The 18,934-nt window shown below is 44.4% G+C and overlaps 3 protein-coding genes across 3 annotated transcripts in view; 1 reads left to right on the top strand and 2 right to left on the bottom strand.

Moving 5' to 3' along the window:
* LOC139424506 (myb/SANT-like DNA-binding domain-containing protein 4) overlaps window positions 1-18,934 on the bottom strand; it is a 1,073,247-nt gene that overhangs the window by 662,528 nt on the left and 391,785 nt on the right. The gene's annotated exons all lie outside the window — the stretch shown is intronic.
* On the bottom strand, window positions 17-10,800 carry LOC139424476 (probable ATP-dependent RNA helicase DDX17). Its single transcript, XM_071176359.1, has 13 exons — window positions 10,519-10,800; window positions 10,021-10,180; window positions 9,832-9,928; window positions 8,053-8,186; window positions 7,688-7,753; window positions 6,246-6,387; window positions 5,819-5,979; window positions 5,368-5,540; window positions 5,001-5,111; window positions 4,689-4,750; window positions 4,494-4,553; window positions 1,548-1,781; window positions 17-1,308 (listed from the first exon to the last, which is right to left on the bottom strand). Exons 1-13 carry the CDS (start codon window positions 10,572-10,574, stop codon window positions 815-817), a joined length of 1,950 nt encoding a protein of 649 aa, XP_071032460.1. The 5' UTR covers window positions 10,575-10,800; the 3' UTR covers window positions 17-814.
* LOC139423784 (protein N-terminal asparagine amidohydrolase-like) lies at window positions 10,862-18,809 on the top strand. Its single transcript, XM_071175416.1, has 10 exons — window positions 10,862-11,229; window positions 11,422-11,524; window positions 11,680-11,745; window positions 14,834-14,945; window positions 15,012-15,085; window positions 15,199-15,252; window positions 15,799-15,852; window positions 15,932-16,029; window positions 16,312-16,425; window positions 16,629-18,809. Exons 1-10 carry the CDS (start codon window positions 11,149-11,151, stop codon window positions 16,797-16,799), a joined length of 927 nt encoding a protein of 308 aa, XP_071031517.1. The 5' UTR covers window positions 10,862-11,148; the 3' UTR covers window positions 16,800-18,809.

Raw genomic sequence — 18,934 nt, 5'->3', positions numbered from 1 at the left:
ACAACAATTACAAGGATTTTGGTTTCAGAAACTTTATTGAAATCCTGTGAAATAAAGCAATGTAGAAAAAGAACATAAGTATGAATTACCTCTTTCCAATAAAATGTTGATTAAACATTCACAACGCAACACTCAATGTGCTGACTGATGGGATTATGACACGTGTCTGTGATTATCATTCCCAAATTCTCCTGATATAGTTTTAATCTGAAGAAAACGGTATAGCAATACAGCTTATGTAGTTTATAAACAGTTTATAGAAAAAGTTATAGCATAATAGAGAATGATATAATGCAACATTCACTTCCCCAAAAGAGAAGTAGAAAGTATAGCTGACTGACAAAATCACTGGAGTTCTACATGGCAACAAAAAAATATCAAATTTTAGCATTTGTTACTCACTAATGGACTAGAACCTCACCATTTAGAGTAAATCGCAAATGGAAATAACTCCTGTCGTGCCAATTAATACCAAATAGTCACAGCTTCAGATTCACAGAATATCATTCTGGCCACGCACGGACTACTCTTGAACACATGAAAAGCGAGAAGTGTATCATGCATGAGTACTATATATTTTCAGATGTAGTTAAAATCATCGCAAAACAAACAAGTACAAAAATATGTAGCTATATGTTAGCCCTTACCTCCTCAAATCTCTTAGACTTATGCCTTCTTACCATGGTAGGTAAGGGCAGGACGGCAACTCTAAACACCCTTTCAGGGGAGTAACGTTACAGTTACACACTGATGAACTCTAGGGTTTGAAGAACATGGTGATTCGGATTTCAAGCACCATGACTGTATAGTAATTCTACTTCCTGGGTGGGGGGGGGGGAGAAAAGGGGTACGGAGGCTGCCCTATGAAGCTCATGAGAGGGGGCTGTGGCGGGGCCATCAGCTGGGCCATGAGGGGCTTGGGCCCTGCTGCAGGTGGAGGAGCTGGACCCAACACACCCTGGGGCTGACTGGATTGATTCTGGCCCCTATCACTACTACCCCTAGGGGCCCCATTAGCAGCCCCCCCAGCCCTGGAGCTGTACTGGGTACCACCACCATAGCTCTGGTATTGGTCGGCCCCCCCGGAGCCGTAACTCCCCCGGCTGACCTTGCTTCGGTCCCTGTAGGAGGACCTAGTGTCTCCGTCCCGACCCCTGCCACTGCGCCCGTCCCGGCTAAAGCTGCTGCCGCGGCTGTCTGGCTTGTTGCCCCCACTGACGGAGCGCACGCGACGCTCACACACGTCCTGGAACATCATGTTGGGGTTGTTGGCGCTGGAACCGCCGCCACGATAACGCATCCTGCCACCTGGAGAAGAACATTCACATAGGAGGATTAGAATGTCATAATATAAACTGAAATATTTTAGTTTAAGAATGTCAAACATCACTGGTTACACAGAACGTGTAGTTTATGTTTGGATGTGAGATGGTAAAGATGATAGAATAGAATTAAAAACTGGGGTCTAGAAATAACAACCAATCCTCAATTGAGCCAGCATAGTCTGGTTCGGGTTGACCCTATAGTGTGAATCAAGCCAGTCTCACCACCTCCTCCCCCATGTCCAGAGTTAACCAGCTGCAGCAGTTTGGGATTGATGGCCTGCCGGGCCTCCTCCAGGACTCGGACCAGGTCCCTGGCCTGGCGCAGGTTACCCGGGGTGAAGAAGGTGTAGGCCGTGCCCTTGTTGGTGCTGCGGGCTGTACGGCCGATCCTGTGCACGTAGTCCTCAGACGAGTTGGGGTAGTCATAGTTGATGACAAACTTGATATCCTCAACGTCTTTGTGGGAAAGTGGTTTTGAGAGGTGGGAGAGGAAGGTGATGGGTGAGGAGGGAGAGATGAGAGAGGAGGGAGAGGAGGGTTAGGAGGGTGAGATGAGAGGAGGGTTAGGAGGGTGAGATGAGTGAGATGAGAGGAGGGTTTGGAGGGTGAGATGAGAGGAGGGTTTGGAGGGTGAGATGAGGAGGGAGAGGATGGTTTGGAGGGAGAGGAGGGTGAGATGAGGAGGGAGAGGACGGTTTGGAGGGAGAGGAGGGTTAGGAGGGTGAGATGAGGAGGGTTTGGAGGGTGAGATGAGGAGGGAGAGGACGGTTTGGAGGGAGAGGAGGGTGAGATGAGGAGGGAGAGGAGGGTGAGATGAAGAGGGAGAGGAGGGTGAGATGAGGAGGGTTTAAGAGATGTTTGTACAGTGAGAAAGAAGACAGATGTTATTCAAACAACACCAAAGCTATGAGAGAAAAGTGGATGATTATTTAGAAATCCATTTCAAATTAATATGGTATAAATATTGATTACCACTTACCTGTCCAATAACAACAGAAGAATAAATATACATTTATCCAAATTGATGTTAATTCCTGAAGTAAAACCTTTGAAAGTAAGTTTCGGGTCAAAATATCTTGACTGAAGGCCTAGAGGTTTAGTGGTAAACCCCATCAGAATGTGACAAGAGAGAACCACTCAGCATTAGGAAGGCTTCAGTAGAGATGATGATGTGACATTCTGTCTGGACTTTCACCAATGCACAGTTTACGCAATCTTACATAATAGTATAACCATTCAGAACATTTAGTTCTACCATGGTAACATGTTCTCTGCTGAGAAATGGTATGAGAAGAATATGGAGAAATGAGTGACAGTATACTGTCAACACGATCAGACCAGAAGAGTAAAAAGTATTTCCAATGTTTATTTTAAATTCGGATGTTGAAATGACAGTAGAAGGACAAAAAAAGTCTGTTTCTCATCACAGAAGCTCTGACAACACTGCTGGGTTGGTCCGAAAACAAAACATCTCCTTGGACCTTTTCCCTCTGTTTTCCATGGTAACAGAGAGAGGCCATTTTACTACTCACAGAACCTCCCAAACCTAAATATGTTTCCACCAAGAGTAAATGTTGGAGGATAAAGTTCAACACAATTCCTTCAACAAATAGCTTTCTGTGACTGACTTCAATATAGATCGATGAAACTACCTGAATGAGTTGATGCGACTGGGGAGGTCGTGGAAGGTGTAGTAGGAAAGGGGGTGTTGAGGTACTTACCCCTTTAGAGTTGTTTTACAAGGGTAGTCAGTCACCCCCTGTCCTGTCCTGATCAGCCCTGGTTCGCTTGGAGGCGCTGGGGGGGAGGGAGAGAGGAGGGGGCCCAAACTAGCCCCCCGTTTCCCCCTCACCCTTCGCATACACCAGCAACGTCGGACAGGAGCAGAACCGCTAACCCCCCCCCCCCCCCCCCCCCCCCCCCCCCCAACGGCCGGTTCTGTTGCTCTCTCGCCGAGTTGCAGGACCTCCGCAAATCGATCAGGACTTGATCCAGCCAAGCTCCTAACTCTCCCTGTCTGTCTGCCTTTTGGACGGACGAGCAGAGGGACAGACAGGCACCTCAGGTTGATCCCAAGGAGAGCTCGCTGGAATCACATACCCTCAGTCTATGATGGGGGTCTATGGGTGTGTTTAGAAACCAGATAATCATATACCCTCAGTTTATTGTGGGCGTCTATTTGGGGTGTTTAGGAACCAGAGAAGGTGGAGAATGGGGGGGATGAATCCTTCTGATAAATAGACAAGCCCCTGGCTAGCTGCTAACGTGACTGAGGGCAGCCCCAGTACTGTCTGACACCAGCATGTGCTGGAGCTGCCTTGTGCTGCACAACCCTGAGGGGGAGAGAAAAAGAACAAAGACACAGTCATAGGTAGCTTGGCAAAACCAACATGTCTACTTCCCCTTCTCAGGTTCCAGGTTTAACCTATTTAGTTAGGGAGGTGGAATAGGGCACTTCTGTACAAGTTTCAGGGTGGACATGGGGAGAACTGACTGTCGATTTCCCTTATAGATAACCCTAAAACACACCCTATCTAGAAAATACCCGTAGAAAAAAATACAGTATAACTACAGTACTATGAATAATGTAAACATATCTCGAGGAATAATCAAACATATAATACTGAATATTTGGGATGTTTTCCTTCATGTTTTGGGTTACATCATTAGGAGACATGAGAGGAGGGTATTGGGGCGAGCACGGGGACATCTGCCCCCCCCCATCACACCCCCATTTAGGCAGCGTGCCAGAGTGCCCCGGTCAAAGGACGTTTTGGACTGCAGTAACAAGAAACAGACTGTAAAACATTGTGGAGTTGGGGGATTGTCAGGTGCTTCTACTTTCCTTCAGAAAGTCATTGACAGAGGTCATGCTGTAGAAAGAGTGCTGACTGATTTTACGTTGTTGTTTACAGGTTCAATAACACCGCTATTACTTGTTTGCAGACAAATGTATGATTTTGTCGTTGTAAATCTTAAACCTGGAAAACGGGATGGGAAATTAGGCAACAACAAAAATCACATTTATTAATTGTGTGTTTTTCTCTGAAAATGTTTTTGTTTGTGTGTGTTGGAGAGTGTGTATACGTTTTGAATCTGTATGTTGTGCTCTGTAGGAGTGTAAGTGTGAACACGTGAGTGTGTGTATTCCATGTTGAGAAGACATACCCAGACCGCGAGACGCCACATCAGTGGCGATGAGGATAGGGGCTTTGCCGCTACGGAATTCTGAAAGTTCAGACAAAATCAAAGGCGTTAGGTAGAAGACTGAAAAAGGAAACAAAAAAACCAGAAGAAAACCCCCATACTGAAACACATTTCACCAAAGCCAGACTAAAGCATGGCCGTTGAAATGTGACCTACCTGTCAGAACCCAGTCTCTCTCTGGCTGGCTCTTGTCCCCATGGATACACATGGCTGGCCACCTAGAAAACACACCACAACAATGTTGCCATGGGACAGACCGCTGAGACAGCAGAACAGGACGTGATAAGGCAGTTGTAAGAACAGTTAGACAATTTCTCTACACTCTTATCTGACTAAGAAGCCCAACACACACTCCACATGAAACCACAACTGGCTCTTGTTTTGCATAGTCAGTATCGTGGCTTTGAAAGAGGACTTAAAACCCATTTCTGCAAGTCTGTGCTTTCCCTCAGTCTTTCTCCGTCTCACCCATCTCTTCTCATCCTGCGGGTGAGCTCGTCACAGCGCTTCTTTGTCTCCACAAAGATGATGGTCTTGTTCTCCTTCTCAGCCATGATCTCTTCCATCAGCTGGAGCAGCCTGACATCAACAAAAAGACAGAGGAAAGATATTAGGAAAACATCCCTCAATCACTACAATCCCAAGACTAATATTCTCTCACCGTTACAAAAAGATAGCATCCGGCACTCTGTTCCTGTCCATAACCAAGAATACCGAATACTTTTAACTACATTGGTTTCATCCCTTCCAGATCAGCGATGATTAAGGAAAGGAGACATGAACAGAATGCAAAACTAGAGATGGATCTTGTCAATTGGAGGATGGCCTCACTAACTTGTTGTCCTTCTCGTTCTCCATGCAGACGTCCACTATCTGCAGGATGTTGTGGTTGGCGCTGAGCTCCAGAGCTCCTACGTTGATCTGGACATAATCCCGCAGGAAGTCCTCTGCCAGCTGACGCACGTCCTTGGGCCAGGTGGCACTCCACATCAGAGTCTGGCGGTCTGGCTGGGGCACAGGGAGAGAACGGTAATGGGGATATTCCTCCTCAGAGGACACTATTACTCTATTCTATAACATGAGTATTTAGTTATTTGCGATGGATTGATATTATATCAACTGTCATTAAGATAGATTGGACAGACAGAGATGATCTACCACCCTCTGTAGTATCCATCAACCTACCCAACAATCCATGAATGGCTATGTATTACACAGTCATAATAATTGCCTAATTCCAGGAGATGTGTGTGCGGTTTGCTAAGTATAGCATGTGCCTGGCTTACCCGGATCTGGTCCACGATCTTGCGTATCTGTGGTTCGAAGCCCATGTCCAGCATGCGGTCAGCCTCGTCCAGCACCAGGTAGGTGCAGCGCCGCAGGTTGGTCTTCCCTGCCTCCAGGAAGTCTATGAGACGCCCCGGGGTGGCGATGCAGATCTCTGTACCTATATGGACATAGGATGCAAAGTGTCACAGTTTCAAAAGAGACGCAAATGCATCAGAAGATTACTTCCAATACTTGTAGCTTTTTCAATCTTAATACTAGTAACTGAAGGGGAAGTGCAGAAAATTAAGCTAAGCTGGGGCCAGGGAGCCAATCAGGTTTTAGATCATCAGAAGTGGAGAGGTCTTGTCTGTAGTCGGCACAAACAATATAAGTAAGTAAGTAAGTAACTTGTAACAGCATTTAATTCAACCTGTAGCTCCTCACCTCTCTCCAGGTCACGTATCTGCGGTCCCTTGGGTGCTCCTCCATAGACACAGGTACTCTTGATGCGGGAGGTCTTTCCATAATCATGAGCCACCTGCTGCACCTGCTGGGCCAACTCTCTGGTCGGGGCCAGGACCAGGCACTGAGGAGAGAGAGATATCAATACATTCACTACCGTTTAAAAGTTTGGCGTCACTGAGAAATGTCATTGTTTTCGAAAGAAAACCATTAAAATAACATCAAATTGATCACAAATGCAGCGTAGACATTGTTAATGTTGTAAATGACTATCGTGGCTGGAAACAACAGATTTTTTATGGAATATCTACATAGGCATACAGAGGTCCATTATCAGCAACCATCACTCCTGTGTTCCAATGGCATGTTGTGTTAGATAATCCAAGTTTATAAATTTAAAAGGCTAATTGATCATTAGAAATCCTTTTTGCAATTATATTAGCACAACTGAAAACTGTTGTTCTGGTTAAAGAAGCAATAAAACTGGCCTTCTTTAGACTAGTTGAGTATCTGGAGCATCAGCATTTGTGGGTTTGATTACAGCCTCAAAATGGCCAGAAACAAAGACCTTTCTTCTGAAACTCGTCAGTCTATTCTTGTTCGGAGAAAAGAAAGGCTATTGCATGCGAGAAATTGCCAAGAAACTGAAGATCTCGTACAACGCTGTGTACTACTCCGTTCACAGAACAGCGCAGATTGTCTCTAACCAGAATAGAAAGAGGAGTGGGATGCCCCGGTGTACAACTGAGCAAGAGTACAAGTACATTAGTGTCTAGTTTGAGAAACAGACGCCTCACAAGTCATCAACTGGCAGCTTCATTAAATAGTACCCGCAAAACACCAGTCTCAACGTCAACAGTGAAGAGGCGACTCCAGGATGCTGTCCTTCTAGGCAGAGTTCCTCTGTCCAGTCTCAACGCCAACAGTGAAGAAGCGACTCCAGGATGCTGGCCTTCTAGGCAGAGTTCCTCTGTCCAGTCTCAACGTCAACAGTGAAGAAGCGACTCCAGGATGCTGGCCTTCTAGGCAGAGTTCCTCTGTCCAGTCTCAACGTCAACAGTGAAGAGGCGACTCCAGGATGCTGGCCTTCTAGGCAGAGTTCCTCTGTCCAGAGTCTGTGTTCTTTACCCCCCCTCTTAATCTTCTGTTTTTATTGGCCAGTCTGAAATATGGCTTTTTCTTTGCAACTCTGCCTAGAAGGCCAGCATCCCAGAATTGCCTCTTCACTGTGTTTTGTGGTTACTATTTAATGAACGGTAGTGTATAACCTTTAATAACACATGATATATAGCTACAGCATACCATAGGTAGGTCTAAGCGCAACAGAGTTAAGTACACTATAGAAAAAGGCCAAAACATTCTAGTCTCACAGACCTGAAATATATGAATAAGCAACAGTGTGCAGTTTCCAGTTGTGTACTCACAATAGGTCCGTCTCCCCTCTCTAGATAGGGCTGATGGTTGATGTGCACAATGGCAGGAAGCAGATACTGCAAGAAAAGGCGCCAAGTAGTACAATGAGGTCATGAGGTATATGTCCCAATCTGACAGTCCAGGGACGTTGGTCCTCATGTGTCAATATGTCTTTGTGTGTTGCAGCTGTCAAATGTTCCTCTGGGAGTTTCTGTGTTTTTATACTGCAGCTGTTGGTGTGTGTGTGTGTGTGTGTGTGTGTGTGTGTGTGTGTGTGTGTGTGTGTGTGTGTGTGTGTGTGTGTGACAGAAAGACAGACAGAGATGTTGCAGCTGTCGGTACTGTGCGTGTTGTTGGATTATCATGGCGTCCTTACTGCCAGGGTCTTGCCGGAGCCAGTCTGAGCGATGCCCACCATGTCCCTGCCACTCAGGGCCAAAGGGAAGCCCTGTGACTGGATAGATGTGGGCTCCTTGAAGTCCTGACTCAGTAGCACATCCATTACATACTCTGTCAGCAAAGATAAACAATTAAAGGAATAGTTAGCTATAGCCAGGGGTGGGCAAACCTTTTGGCTTTTGAAATTCAACTGAGGGCCACACAGATTAATTTTTGACCGATTTGTCAAACATACTATGTATTAGAGGTCGACCGATTATGATTTTTCAACGCCGATACCGATTATTGGAGGACCAAAAAGGCCGATAGTGATTAATCGGCTGATTTTTATTTATTTGTAATAATGACAATTACAACAATACTGAATGAACACTTATTTCAACTTAATATAATAGATCAATAAAATCACCTTAGCCTCAAGTAAATAATGAAACATGTTCAATTTGGTTTAAATAATGCAAAAACAAAGTCTTGGAGATGAAAGCAAAAGTGCAATATGTGCCATATTAGAAAGCTAACGTTTCAGTTCCTTGCTCAGAACATGAGAACATATGAAAGCTGGTGGTTCCTTTTAACATGAGTCTTCAATATTCCCAGGTAAGAAGTTTTAGGTTGTAGTTATTATAGGAATATTTCCCTCTATACCATTTGTATTTCATTAACCTTTGACTATTGGATGTTCTTATAGGCACTTTAGTATTGCCAGTGTAACAGTATAGCTTCCGTCCCTCTCCTCGCTCCTCCCTGGGCTCGAACCAACAACACAACAACAGCCACCCTCGAATTAGCGTTACCCATGCAGAGCAAGGGAAACAACCACTGCAAGGCTCAGAGCGATTGACGTTTGAAACGCTATTAGCGCGTGCTAACTAGCTAGTCATTTCACTTCGGTTACACCAGCCTCATCTCAGGAGTTGATATGCTTGAAGTCATAAACAGTGCAATGCTTGACGTACAACGAAGAGCTGCTGGCAAAACGCACGAAAGTGCTGTTTGAATTCATGTTTACGCTATTGCTTCTGCCTACCGCCGCACAGTCAGATACTTAGATACTTGTATGCTCAGTCAGATTATATGCAACGCAGGACACGCTAGATAATATCTAGTAATTTCAATTTACCTTGGCTAACTGCATTCGTGTAACAGGCAGTCTCCTTGTGGAGTGCAACGAGAGAGAGGCAGGTCGTTATTGCGTTGGACTAGTTAACTGTAAGGTTGCAAAATTGGATCCCCCGAGTTGACGAGGTGAAAATCTGTCTTTCTGCCCCTGAACGAGGCAGTTAACCCACCGTTCCTAGGCCGTCATTGAAAATAAGAATGTGTTCTTAACTGACTTGCCTAGTTAAATAAAGGTATAAAAATATATATATATAAAATTAAATTTTAAAAACGGCAAATCAGCACCCAAAAATACCGATTTCCGATTGTTATGAAAACTTGAAATCGGCCCTAATTAATCGGCCATTCCGATTAATCGGTCGACCTCTACTATGTATTTAGTTTGATGTTCAAGAGTGGCCTGGAGTGTTTTACAAAACAAAAACAATAATGTGACCCATGAGCCCCCCTCCCCTTCCCAATAGCCTATGGGGTTAGTGTTTTGTACGCTTTGGCTGTGTTCCAAGAACTCTTTAAAATGGGTTCAACTTCCTATTCTCATCTCTTTACCATGACGGTAGACTGCTGAAAAGGTGAAGGGACAGGCTATAATATGGGTTCAAGAAGTGTCAACTGGTATCTACTGTTGTCTTCTTACGGGGAAACTGTGCTTGGTGGAAGCTGGTCATGGCCCTGGGGCAGCCAGTACCGCTGACTGTGATCTCCTTCTTCCTGCGGAACTCATCTATGTCATACTGCAGACACAGACAACAGAGAATCAACAGGCTCAATAGACACACTATGGATAGCATCCTTCTAAGAACATGTGTTGTGTGTGTGTGTGTACCTGAGTCATGCGCTGGAGCTCTGGGTGCTCGTTGTAGAAGTTCTTCTCAAACTTGGGCAGCTCGTCCAGATCCCACTTCTTCTTGCGAAGGCGTTCTCCAGGGTTCCCAAACTTCTTCATAGGGGGAGGGCCGCCCCAGCTACTGGACCCAAACCGAGGCCTATAGAACATGCAGCGAGAGGAGTGATGAAAAAAAGAGATGAACGATCCATGATTAGTAACATTGCAACAGACACTAAATAGGTCCCTGGCCATTTTAATCTATTTGCAGTTTGTACACTTTTCCCTGGGTGGGGCACCGCCTATAACTAGTTATTTGTCATACACGAACACGGCGCGTGCAACATGTCTGAGACACGCCCGTGCACGTAGACATTCAGCAAGATACATCAAACAGCATTCCAAGATATCCCCGTATCATATAAAAAGCACACTTTTGACAGACGTTGCTACGTTGCTATAACTATATTTCACATTCTGCAGAAAATATCTGCTTACCCTTTGTCTCGTCCACGGTCTCTATCTCGGTCTCCATACGACGAACTCCCCCTCATGTTTTCAATAAATTCTTGCTTGTAGAAATATTTAAAAGTTGCACGGTGTTGTGCAGTCTGAATCCTACAATTCCGTTAAGATAGCTTATGTTATAAGGAAAGTGCAATAAAGTTAAACACTTACTTACAAACACAACTTAAAAGGTAAGACGATCCCTGAAGTTATTGAACAAGCCGAAACAGAATTTTGTTTTGCAGTTGCTGCTGCTTCACATCACGTCAACTCCCCCAGTCACTCCCTCCCCGTGGACGTAAGGTTTTGTGTCGTAACCCGACATAAACAACATGCACGTTTCGTGTCAAAGGAGCGTAGGGCAAATGGAGAATTCGGCGTAGCCTACATTTACATTTTATAGCGTTCATGCCCTAATAATACTTGTGTACAGTTGGTGGCAGTACATACGTCTTGTGACAGTGAGTGACGTTCTTGAGGAGAAAGCCTACCAAAGAAGAAGAAAATGGATCCAGGAAGTGCAAGCTAGCTAACCATATGTCTTGTGTAATAGGTCTAGTTTTCATGTTACATTAAGATAAATATTACATTATATTAGGTAGATTTATATTGTAGAAAGAAATGCCTTTGCTAATACAAAATAGAAGAATCGAACGACCAGGTTCGACAGTCGATTTGTTCGCCAGATATCCGCATTTGCAGGTGAGTTGACTGGAGTAGCCAAGCAAACTATTTTTATTTATTTAACCTTTATTTACCGGTGAGTTGACTAGTTAGCCATGCAAAATAGCAGCTGTCATGTCGTAAGCAAGTTGTCCTTGTTGGAATTAATCACCATTTAGTAACAAATCACTTGCTCTTCATGCTATATTGACATTTTATTTTATACCATAGGAAAACGCCCGAGTATTTCGGTCCACGCCGGTTGTAGATGTCGACCCGAAGTGCCTCCTATACATACAGCAACGAGAGTTTGCAGCCACAACACCAGCGGACAGTGAGTATAAACCTATAGTTAAATCAATAGGTCAGCCTAGCTTAACATAGTATATTGTTGCGTCCAAAGGCTACATCTACACTGATAAATTGTAGCTAAAAATCCGCTGCACAGTTTCCACGACCATCACGAAATGTGTCCCTCTGTTTCCCCAGACTCTGTCGCTGTCCTTGGTTCTGATGATGCAACCACCTGCCACCTAGTTCTGGTACGACACACAGGTACTGCAGTTCTCTATGTAATGTGTGTTTGTAGATACTATGATAGCATCAAGATATGAGCTTCTACTTCTAAAAATGCACCTTTCCAGAAACAAGTCTCTCACTGTTGCCGCTTGCTATAGACCTCCCTCTGCCCCCAGCTGTGCCCTCGATACCATATGTGAATTGATTGCCCCCCATCTATCTTCTGAGCTCGTGCTACTAGGTGACCTAAACTGGGACATGCTTTAACACCCCGGCCACCCTACAAACTAAGCTTGATGCCCTAAATCTTACACAAATTATCAATGAACCTACCAGGTTCAACCCCAAATCAGTAAACACGGGCACCCTCATAGATGTCATCCTAACTAACTCGCCCTCCAAATACACCTCTGCTGTTTTCAATCAAGATCTCAGCGATCACTGCATCATTGCCTGCATCCGTAATGGGTCTGCAACCAAACGACCACCCCTCATCACTGTCAAACGCTCCCTGAAACATTTCTGCGAGCAGGTCTTTCTAATCGACCTGGCCGGGGTATCCTGGAATGACATTTACCTCATCCCGTCAGTAGATGATGCTTGGCTATTCTTTAAAAGTGCCTTCCTCACCATCTTAAATAAGCATGCCCCTCTCAAAAAATGTAGAACTAGGAATAGATATAGTACTTGGTTCACTCCAGACCTGTCTGCCCTTGACCAGCACAAAAACATCCTGTGGCGTTCTGCATTAGCATCGAATAGCCCCTGTGATATGCAACTTTTCAGGGAAGTTAGGAACAAATATACACAGGCAGTTAGAAAAGCTAAGGCAAGCTTTTTCAAACAGATATTTGCATCCTGTAGTACTAACTCAAAAAAGTTCTGGGACACTGTAAAGTCCATGGAGAATAAGAGCACCTCATCCCAGCTGCCCACTGCTCTGAGGCTAGGAAACACTGTCACCACCGATAAATCCACTATAATTGAGAATTTCAATAAGCATTTCTCTACGGCTGACCATGCTTTCCACTTGGCTACCCCTACCCCGGTCAACTGCCCGGCACCCTCCACAGCAACCCGCCCAAGCTCCCACCATTTCTCCTTTACCCAAATCCAGATAGCCAATGTTCTGAAAGAGCTGCAAAATATGGACCCCTACAAATCAGCCGGACTAGACAATCTGGACCCTCTCTTTCTAAAAATATCTGCCGAAATTGTTGCAACCCCTATTACTAGCCTGTTCAACCTCTCTTTCGTATCGTCTGAGATTCCCAAAGATTGGAAAGCTGCTGCGGTCATCCCCCTCTTCAAAGGGGGTGACACTCTAGACCCAAACTGCTACAGACCTATATCTATCCTACCCTGTCTTTCTAAGGTCTTCGAAAGCCAAGTTAACAAACAGATTACTGACCATTTCGAAACCCACCATACCTTCTCCACTATGCAATCTGGTTTCAGAGCTGGTCATGGGTGCACCTCAGCCACGCTCAAGGTTCTAAACGGCATCATAACCACCATCGATAAGAGACATTACTGTGCAGCCGTATTTATTGACCTAGCCAAGGCTTTTGACTCTTGTCAATCACAACATTCTTATTGGCAGACTCGACAGCCTTGGTTTCTCAAATGATTGCCTAGCCTGGTTTACCAACTACTTCTCTGATAGAGTTCAGTGTGTCAAATCGGAGGGACTGTTGTCCGGTCCTCTCTTTTCTGTATACATCAATGATGTTGCTCTTGCTGCTGGTGAGTCTCTGATCCACCTCTACGCAGACGACACCATTCTGTATACTTCTGGCCCCTCCTTGGACACTGTGTTAACTAACCTCCAGACGAGCTTCAATGCCATACAACTCTCCTTCCGTGGCCTCCCAACTGCTCTTAAACGCAAATAAAAACTAAATGCCTGCTATTCAATCGATCACTGCCCGCACCTGCCCGCCCGTCTAGCATCACTACTCTGGAAGGCTCTGATTTAGAATACGTGGACAACTACAAATACCTGGGTGTCTGGTTAGACTGTAAACTTTCCTTCCAGACTCACATTAAGCATCTCCAATCCAAAATTAAATCTAGAATCGGCTTCCTATATCGCAACAAAGCATCCTTCACTCATGCTGCCAAACATACCTTCTTAAAACTGACCATCCTACCGATCCTCGACTTCGGTGATGTTATCTATAAAATAGCTTCTAACACTCTACTCAACAAACTGGATGCAGTCTATCACAGTGCCATCCGTTTTGTCACCAAAGCACCATACACTACCCACCATTGCAACCTGTACGCTCTCGTTGGTTGGCCCTCGCTTCATACTCGTCGCCAAATCCACTAGCTACAGGTTATCTACAAGTCTCTGCTAGGTAAAGCCCCGCCTTATCTCAGCTCACTGGTCACCATAGCAGCACCCACTCGTAGCACACGCTCCAGCAGATATATCTCACTGGTCACCCCCAAAGCCAATTCCTCCTTTGGTCGTCTTTCCTTACAGTTCTCTGCTGCCCATGACTGGAACAAATTGCAAAAATCTCTGAAGCTGGAGACTCACATCTCCCTCACTAGCTTTAAGCACCAGCTGTCAGAGCAGCTTACAGATCACTGCACCTGTACATAGCCCATCTGTAAACAGCCCATCTATCTACCTATCTCATCCCCATACTGGTATTTATTTATTTTGCTCCTTTGCACCCCAGTATCTCTACCTGCACATTCATCTTCTGCCAATCTACCATTCCAGTGTTTAATTGCTATATTGTAATTACTTCGCCACCATGGCCTATTTATTTCCTTAACTTACCTCATTTGCACACACTGTATATAGACTTTTTGTTTTCTTTTGTTCTACTGTATTATTGACTGTATGTTTTGTTTATTCCATGTGTAACTCTGTGTTGTTGTATGTGTCGAATTGCTACGCTTTATCTTGGCCAGGTCGCAGTTGCAAATGAGAACTTGTTCTCAACTAGCTTACCTGGTTAAATAAAGGTGTTCTCAACTAGCCTACCTGGTTAAATAAAGGTGTTCTCAACTAGCCTACCTGGTTAAATAAAGGTGTTCTCAACTAGCCTACCTGGTTAAATAAAGGTGAAATAAAATAAATGTCTGTATTTGTACCATCTTTTAGGAAGTGGAGCTGCTTGCCTTGCTCACTGTGATGGCTCCAGCACGTGGAGTGAGGTTCCCCTCATCGTCAAAGCTGTCACATCTCTGAGCAAGGACCCTGCCAAGGAAGGCAGGTAAGAGATAACCCCCCCCCCCCACCCCCCACACACGTAATTGTCCCCTTTCTTCTTTTCCTTCAGGCTGGAGCTCCACCTCGTTGGAGGTTTTGATGATGAGTCAAAGACGTCCCACAAACTCAGCCTTAACCTATTGTGTACGTAAATCTTCTTATCTTCTTATCCCTCCTGTTTGAATGCAACTGCCACAGTAGCAACACCATTATCAGGCTGCATAGAGAAACTACAACCCTTCTATTGTGTTTTGCAGCGGCCTTCCAGAGACAGAAAGAGGATATTCACCTAGAGACCTGCTGCATCACAGGTACATGTTTCCACTCTGTTATATTCTCTCTCAGCCTGTTTTTCTTTATACAACCCAGAGCTATATATGTAGAGTTTGGCTGCCATGTTAGCACAGGGGCCATGTTAGCACAGGGGCCATGTTAGCACAGGGGCCATGATCGAACGGCTGCCATGTTAGTGCCTTTATTCTTGAAGTTTTGGTGATGTAACAATACGAGAGCACCTCCGACAATTCCCTATGAAATGACCCCCTGTAAACAAGCAAAGCAGGAGAGAGAATTTCATGTTTTTATTGATTCGCATTCGGGGTGTATCCAAGTCTGTACTGTGTTGTGGTGTCAACAAATTGCATATCTTCTTTCAGTGGACATCTTCATAGGTTTTTGAAAACTATCTGAAATAAACAGCACAACGCGGAAGTGTCAATTATCACTTAGCAACAGCTATGGAGGAGGAAGTGGCGCTCTCGGAACGTTCAGACAGAAACCCTCATTGGCCCAACTCTCTGTATATCTGACTCTGCCCCTACCTATCTCGAGGCTCTTTCTCTTTTTTCCACTTGCAGAGATGAATGACGTCTTAGTGGACGGAGCGCACAGACCGGGTGTGCATGGCATAGGTACTGTATCTACACTGCAAATAAATTCACCTTTGTGTAGCAGACAGTTTATAATATGGCATTAACTGTTTGTCTGCAGGTATAAATATTAAAACAGGGGAGGTGTTCCCCGCCTCGTTCCCTTACAAAGGACCCGCGGAGGAGCTGCGATCAGCACGGACATTCACTGGGGGCCAGGTAGGGACTTCCGCATAGATATAGAACCTTAAATAGGCTGATGTCATAGAGCCACTATGCATCAGATTGGCAAATTTGTCAAGTAGAACTAGAATTCCTTTCTACTGATATATTGTCTATGCTCTTGCACATCATCTCTGACACTACGTGAAGGATCGATATAAAGAAAGATCAAAGATGACACATTGAATGGCTTGTGGAGTGTCTGGATAGAACACATGCACCAGTTGCTAACTACACTTCATCAGACAGTCATATAACATTGTAATTGTATCTCCACAGATGGCTGATATATATGACTCGAACAAAGGAGTTGTGAAGATAGGCCCATGTAAGTGGTCCCCGAATCTGGATATTTCCTTCTGGCTGTCGCAAGACGATGACACCATCTTAAAGGTAAGGTGTAAGAAAATAATACATTACTAATTTTGATCCCACAATCACTAGAACTTTAGTTGTATGTCCCTTTAAAAGCTTATTGACAACCTCTAATGTGTTATAGCCCTGTTTCTGTCAACACTGATACAATGAATGTTGCATAGTATGTTATCAGTATACACTGTGATATGTTACTCCTCCTGTTATTTTCCCCCGACCAGTACCTATCCACGTCCCCTACGGCTGAGCCACCACACTTTGTCCAGCACATCAAGTCCACCATCCAGTTCCTCCTGGAGCACCCCAGTTCAGACAGCGTCTTCCCTGGAGGACAGCCCCAGCACTACCGCAGAACAGAGCAGGGGGACTGGGAGAATGTTAACCAGACATAAAGGGCTTGAGACCCTTCTCTAACCCCCTATTTCTTTGACTTTCCCTGGAATCTGTCTGGAAATGGAATCACTCCTTAACTTCTGGAAGACAAGACACTGTGACCCTCCTCTTTACGCCATTGTGGGCGTCACATGTTATTGTTTTTTTTTACTTGGTACCAGTACTCCCTGTATATAGCCTCTTTATTTTAATTTTATTGTTGCTCTTTTATTTTTTACTTTTGTTTATTTAGTAAATCTTTTTCTTAACTGCATTGTTGGTTAGCGGCTTGTAAGTAAGCATTTTACAGTAAGGTAAAATTGTATTCGGTGCATGTGACAAATTAAAATTTGTTTTGATTTATCCGTGGTAGCTATGTACAGTACAGAGCTTTCTGGATTGAACACCAGTGCTGTATCTATGGACTGTCTGTCTCATAGTTTACCAGACTTTTTTTTGTATATGTCTTATTTTAAATCGACAATACAGACAATACAAATGTCTGCTCCCACAGAGAGTGCTCTGGTAAGAGGGTGCGCTCGCCCCCAGTCGCCCCGAGGGGCTAACAAGGCAAGGCCCCGGCCCAAAGAGATTTTCCAAGGGCTGGAAAAAAGAAGCCCGACTCGCGGGCAGGCATGAGGGAAAGCGCACCCATAAATACCAGGACCAGCACACACACAGCATGAAGCCAAACCACAAAACATAAATAACAAAAAGCAAAACATAGAATAATCACATCCCACCCTCACCCCTGATTGGAGGACCTCAAACATTTGCCCTGTACATTTCTGTATATACTTATTTCAACACTCATAAATTCCGCCCTTCCAACAGCCACAGATCAACCCATCTTTCTCAATAAAATATTCATTCTACCATGGTGTCTCACTAGGGACTTGAACCTCCCCAACTGCAACATTTCTGCTGAAATTGCCTTAAAAATAAACATTGATTTAGTTTACTTGACTGGCTGGCCCCAGTGAAGACAGGACAGGTGGAGCTGTATGTATTTGTCCCAAATGGCACCATTTTCCCTATTTAGTGCAGTCATAGGGCCATAGGGCTCTGGTCAAAAGTAGTGCACTATGTAGGGAATGGGGTACAATTTGGGACAGATGATATCTTTCTATTACTGATGATTGTTGTTGGTATGTTTGAATTCTTGAGTTGGCGAAGGTCTGCACCCACGCGGTCTGTTGGATTGCACAATGTGTTCATCTGAGTCCTACTATGCTATTACCTGGTGTAGTCATGTTATCCAGTAGCTGTAGATGTACCCTTAATGGACAAAACATTAAGAACACCTTCCTAATATTGTTTCACCACCTTTTGCCCTCAGAACAGTAGCTGCTTGCTACTTCTTTGTCACATTTTAGCTAGGCAGGTTAGGAGAATGAGGTTAAGGTTGGGGAAATGGTTAGGCTTAGCTAAAATGTTACAAGGAAACAGAAAACATCCATGCAAAAAGGTCTCGAGTGGCAACCAATCTGGCCAATTAGCTTTTAGGTTTCTATACACTCACTTACGTTGATCCTCCCAATTATTTAGTAACGCCTACTTTCAAACACTCCATGTATGCACTTGCCCATGACTCAAATTTGCATCAATGACTAAGGTCTGTCAGGATCGATTTTTCCTCAATATTGAACAATTTTGAAAACCTTTGAAAAACATTCTCATGAACCAGAAGTCCCAATAACATGGGTATGTGGCAGGTCTCTTAACTTAGTTTGAGAAAAGCTACGGGATTGGTTAAAAGATGGCTGAGTTATTGATAAATCAATCTTTATCAATGGACACATTTTCCTTTGTAAATTCATTTCACAGTGGCCTATCAACTTTTTAGGGCCACCAAAGACATTGCCATGATGAACCATCATAAGGAAACTACTGTATTAACAATTCACTTTTTTGACTATGTCATGAGTTTTAGTAAGGTTGGATGTCTTGCGTTTATAGCCATGGTGATCAACTGCACTGATGGAGCGGAAATCACAGAAGATATATGTGGTAGTTGCAGCAGAGAAATATTTGGGTGTGAGAGATTTTAGTGCAGAAGATCTACAGGAAGTTTTGAGAGAAGGGGTTCCATCATTCCAGGCCGATGGTCTGGTTTAGGATCGTTTAGGGACAAAGTAGTGGGATGGGGTGGTGG

Source organism: Oncorhynchus clarkii, chromosome 13 (genome assembly GCF_045791955.1).
Source record: "Oncorhynchus clarkii lewisi isolate Uvic-CL-2024 chromosome 13, UVic_Ocla_1.0, whole genome shotgun sequence".
Lineage (NCBI taxonomy): Eukaryota > Metazoa > Chordata > Actinopteri > Salmoniformes > Salmonidae > Oncorhynchus > Oncorhynchus clarkii.
Note: the sequence above shows the minus strand (reverse complement) of the source record. Positions and strands in the feature narration are given on the sequence as shown.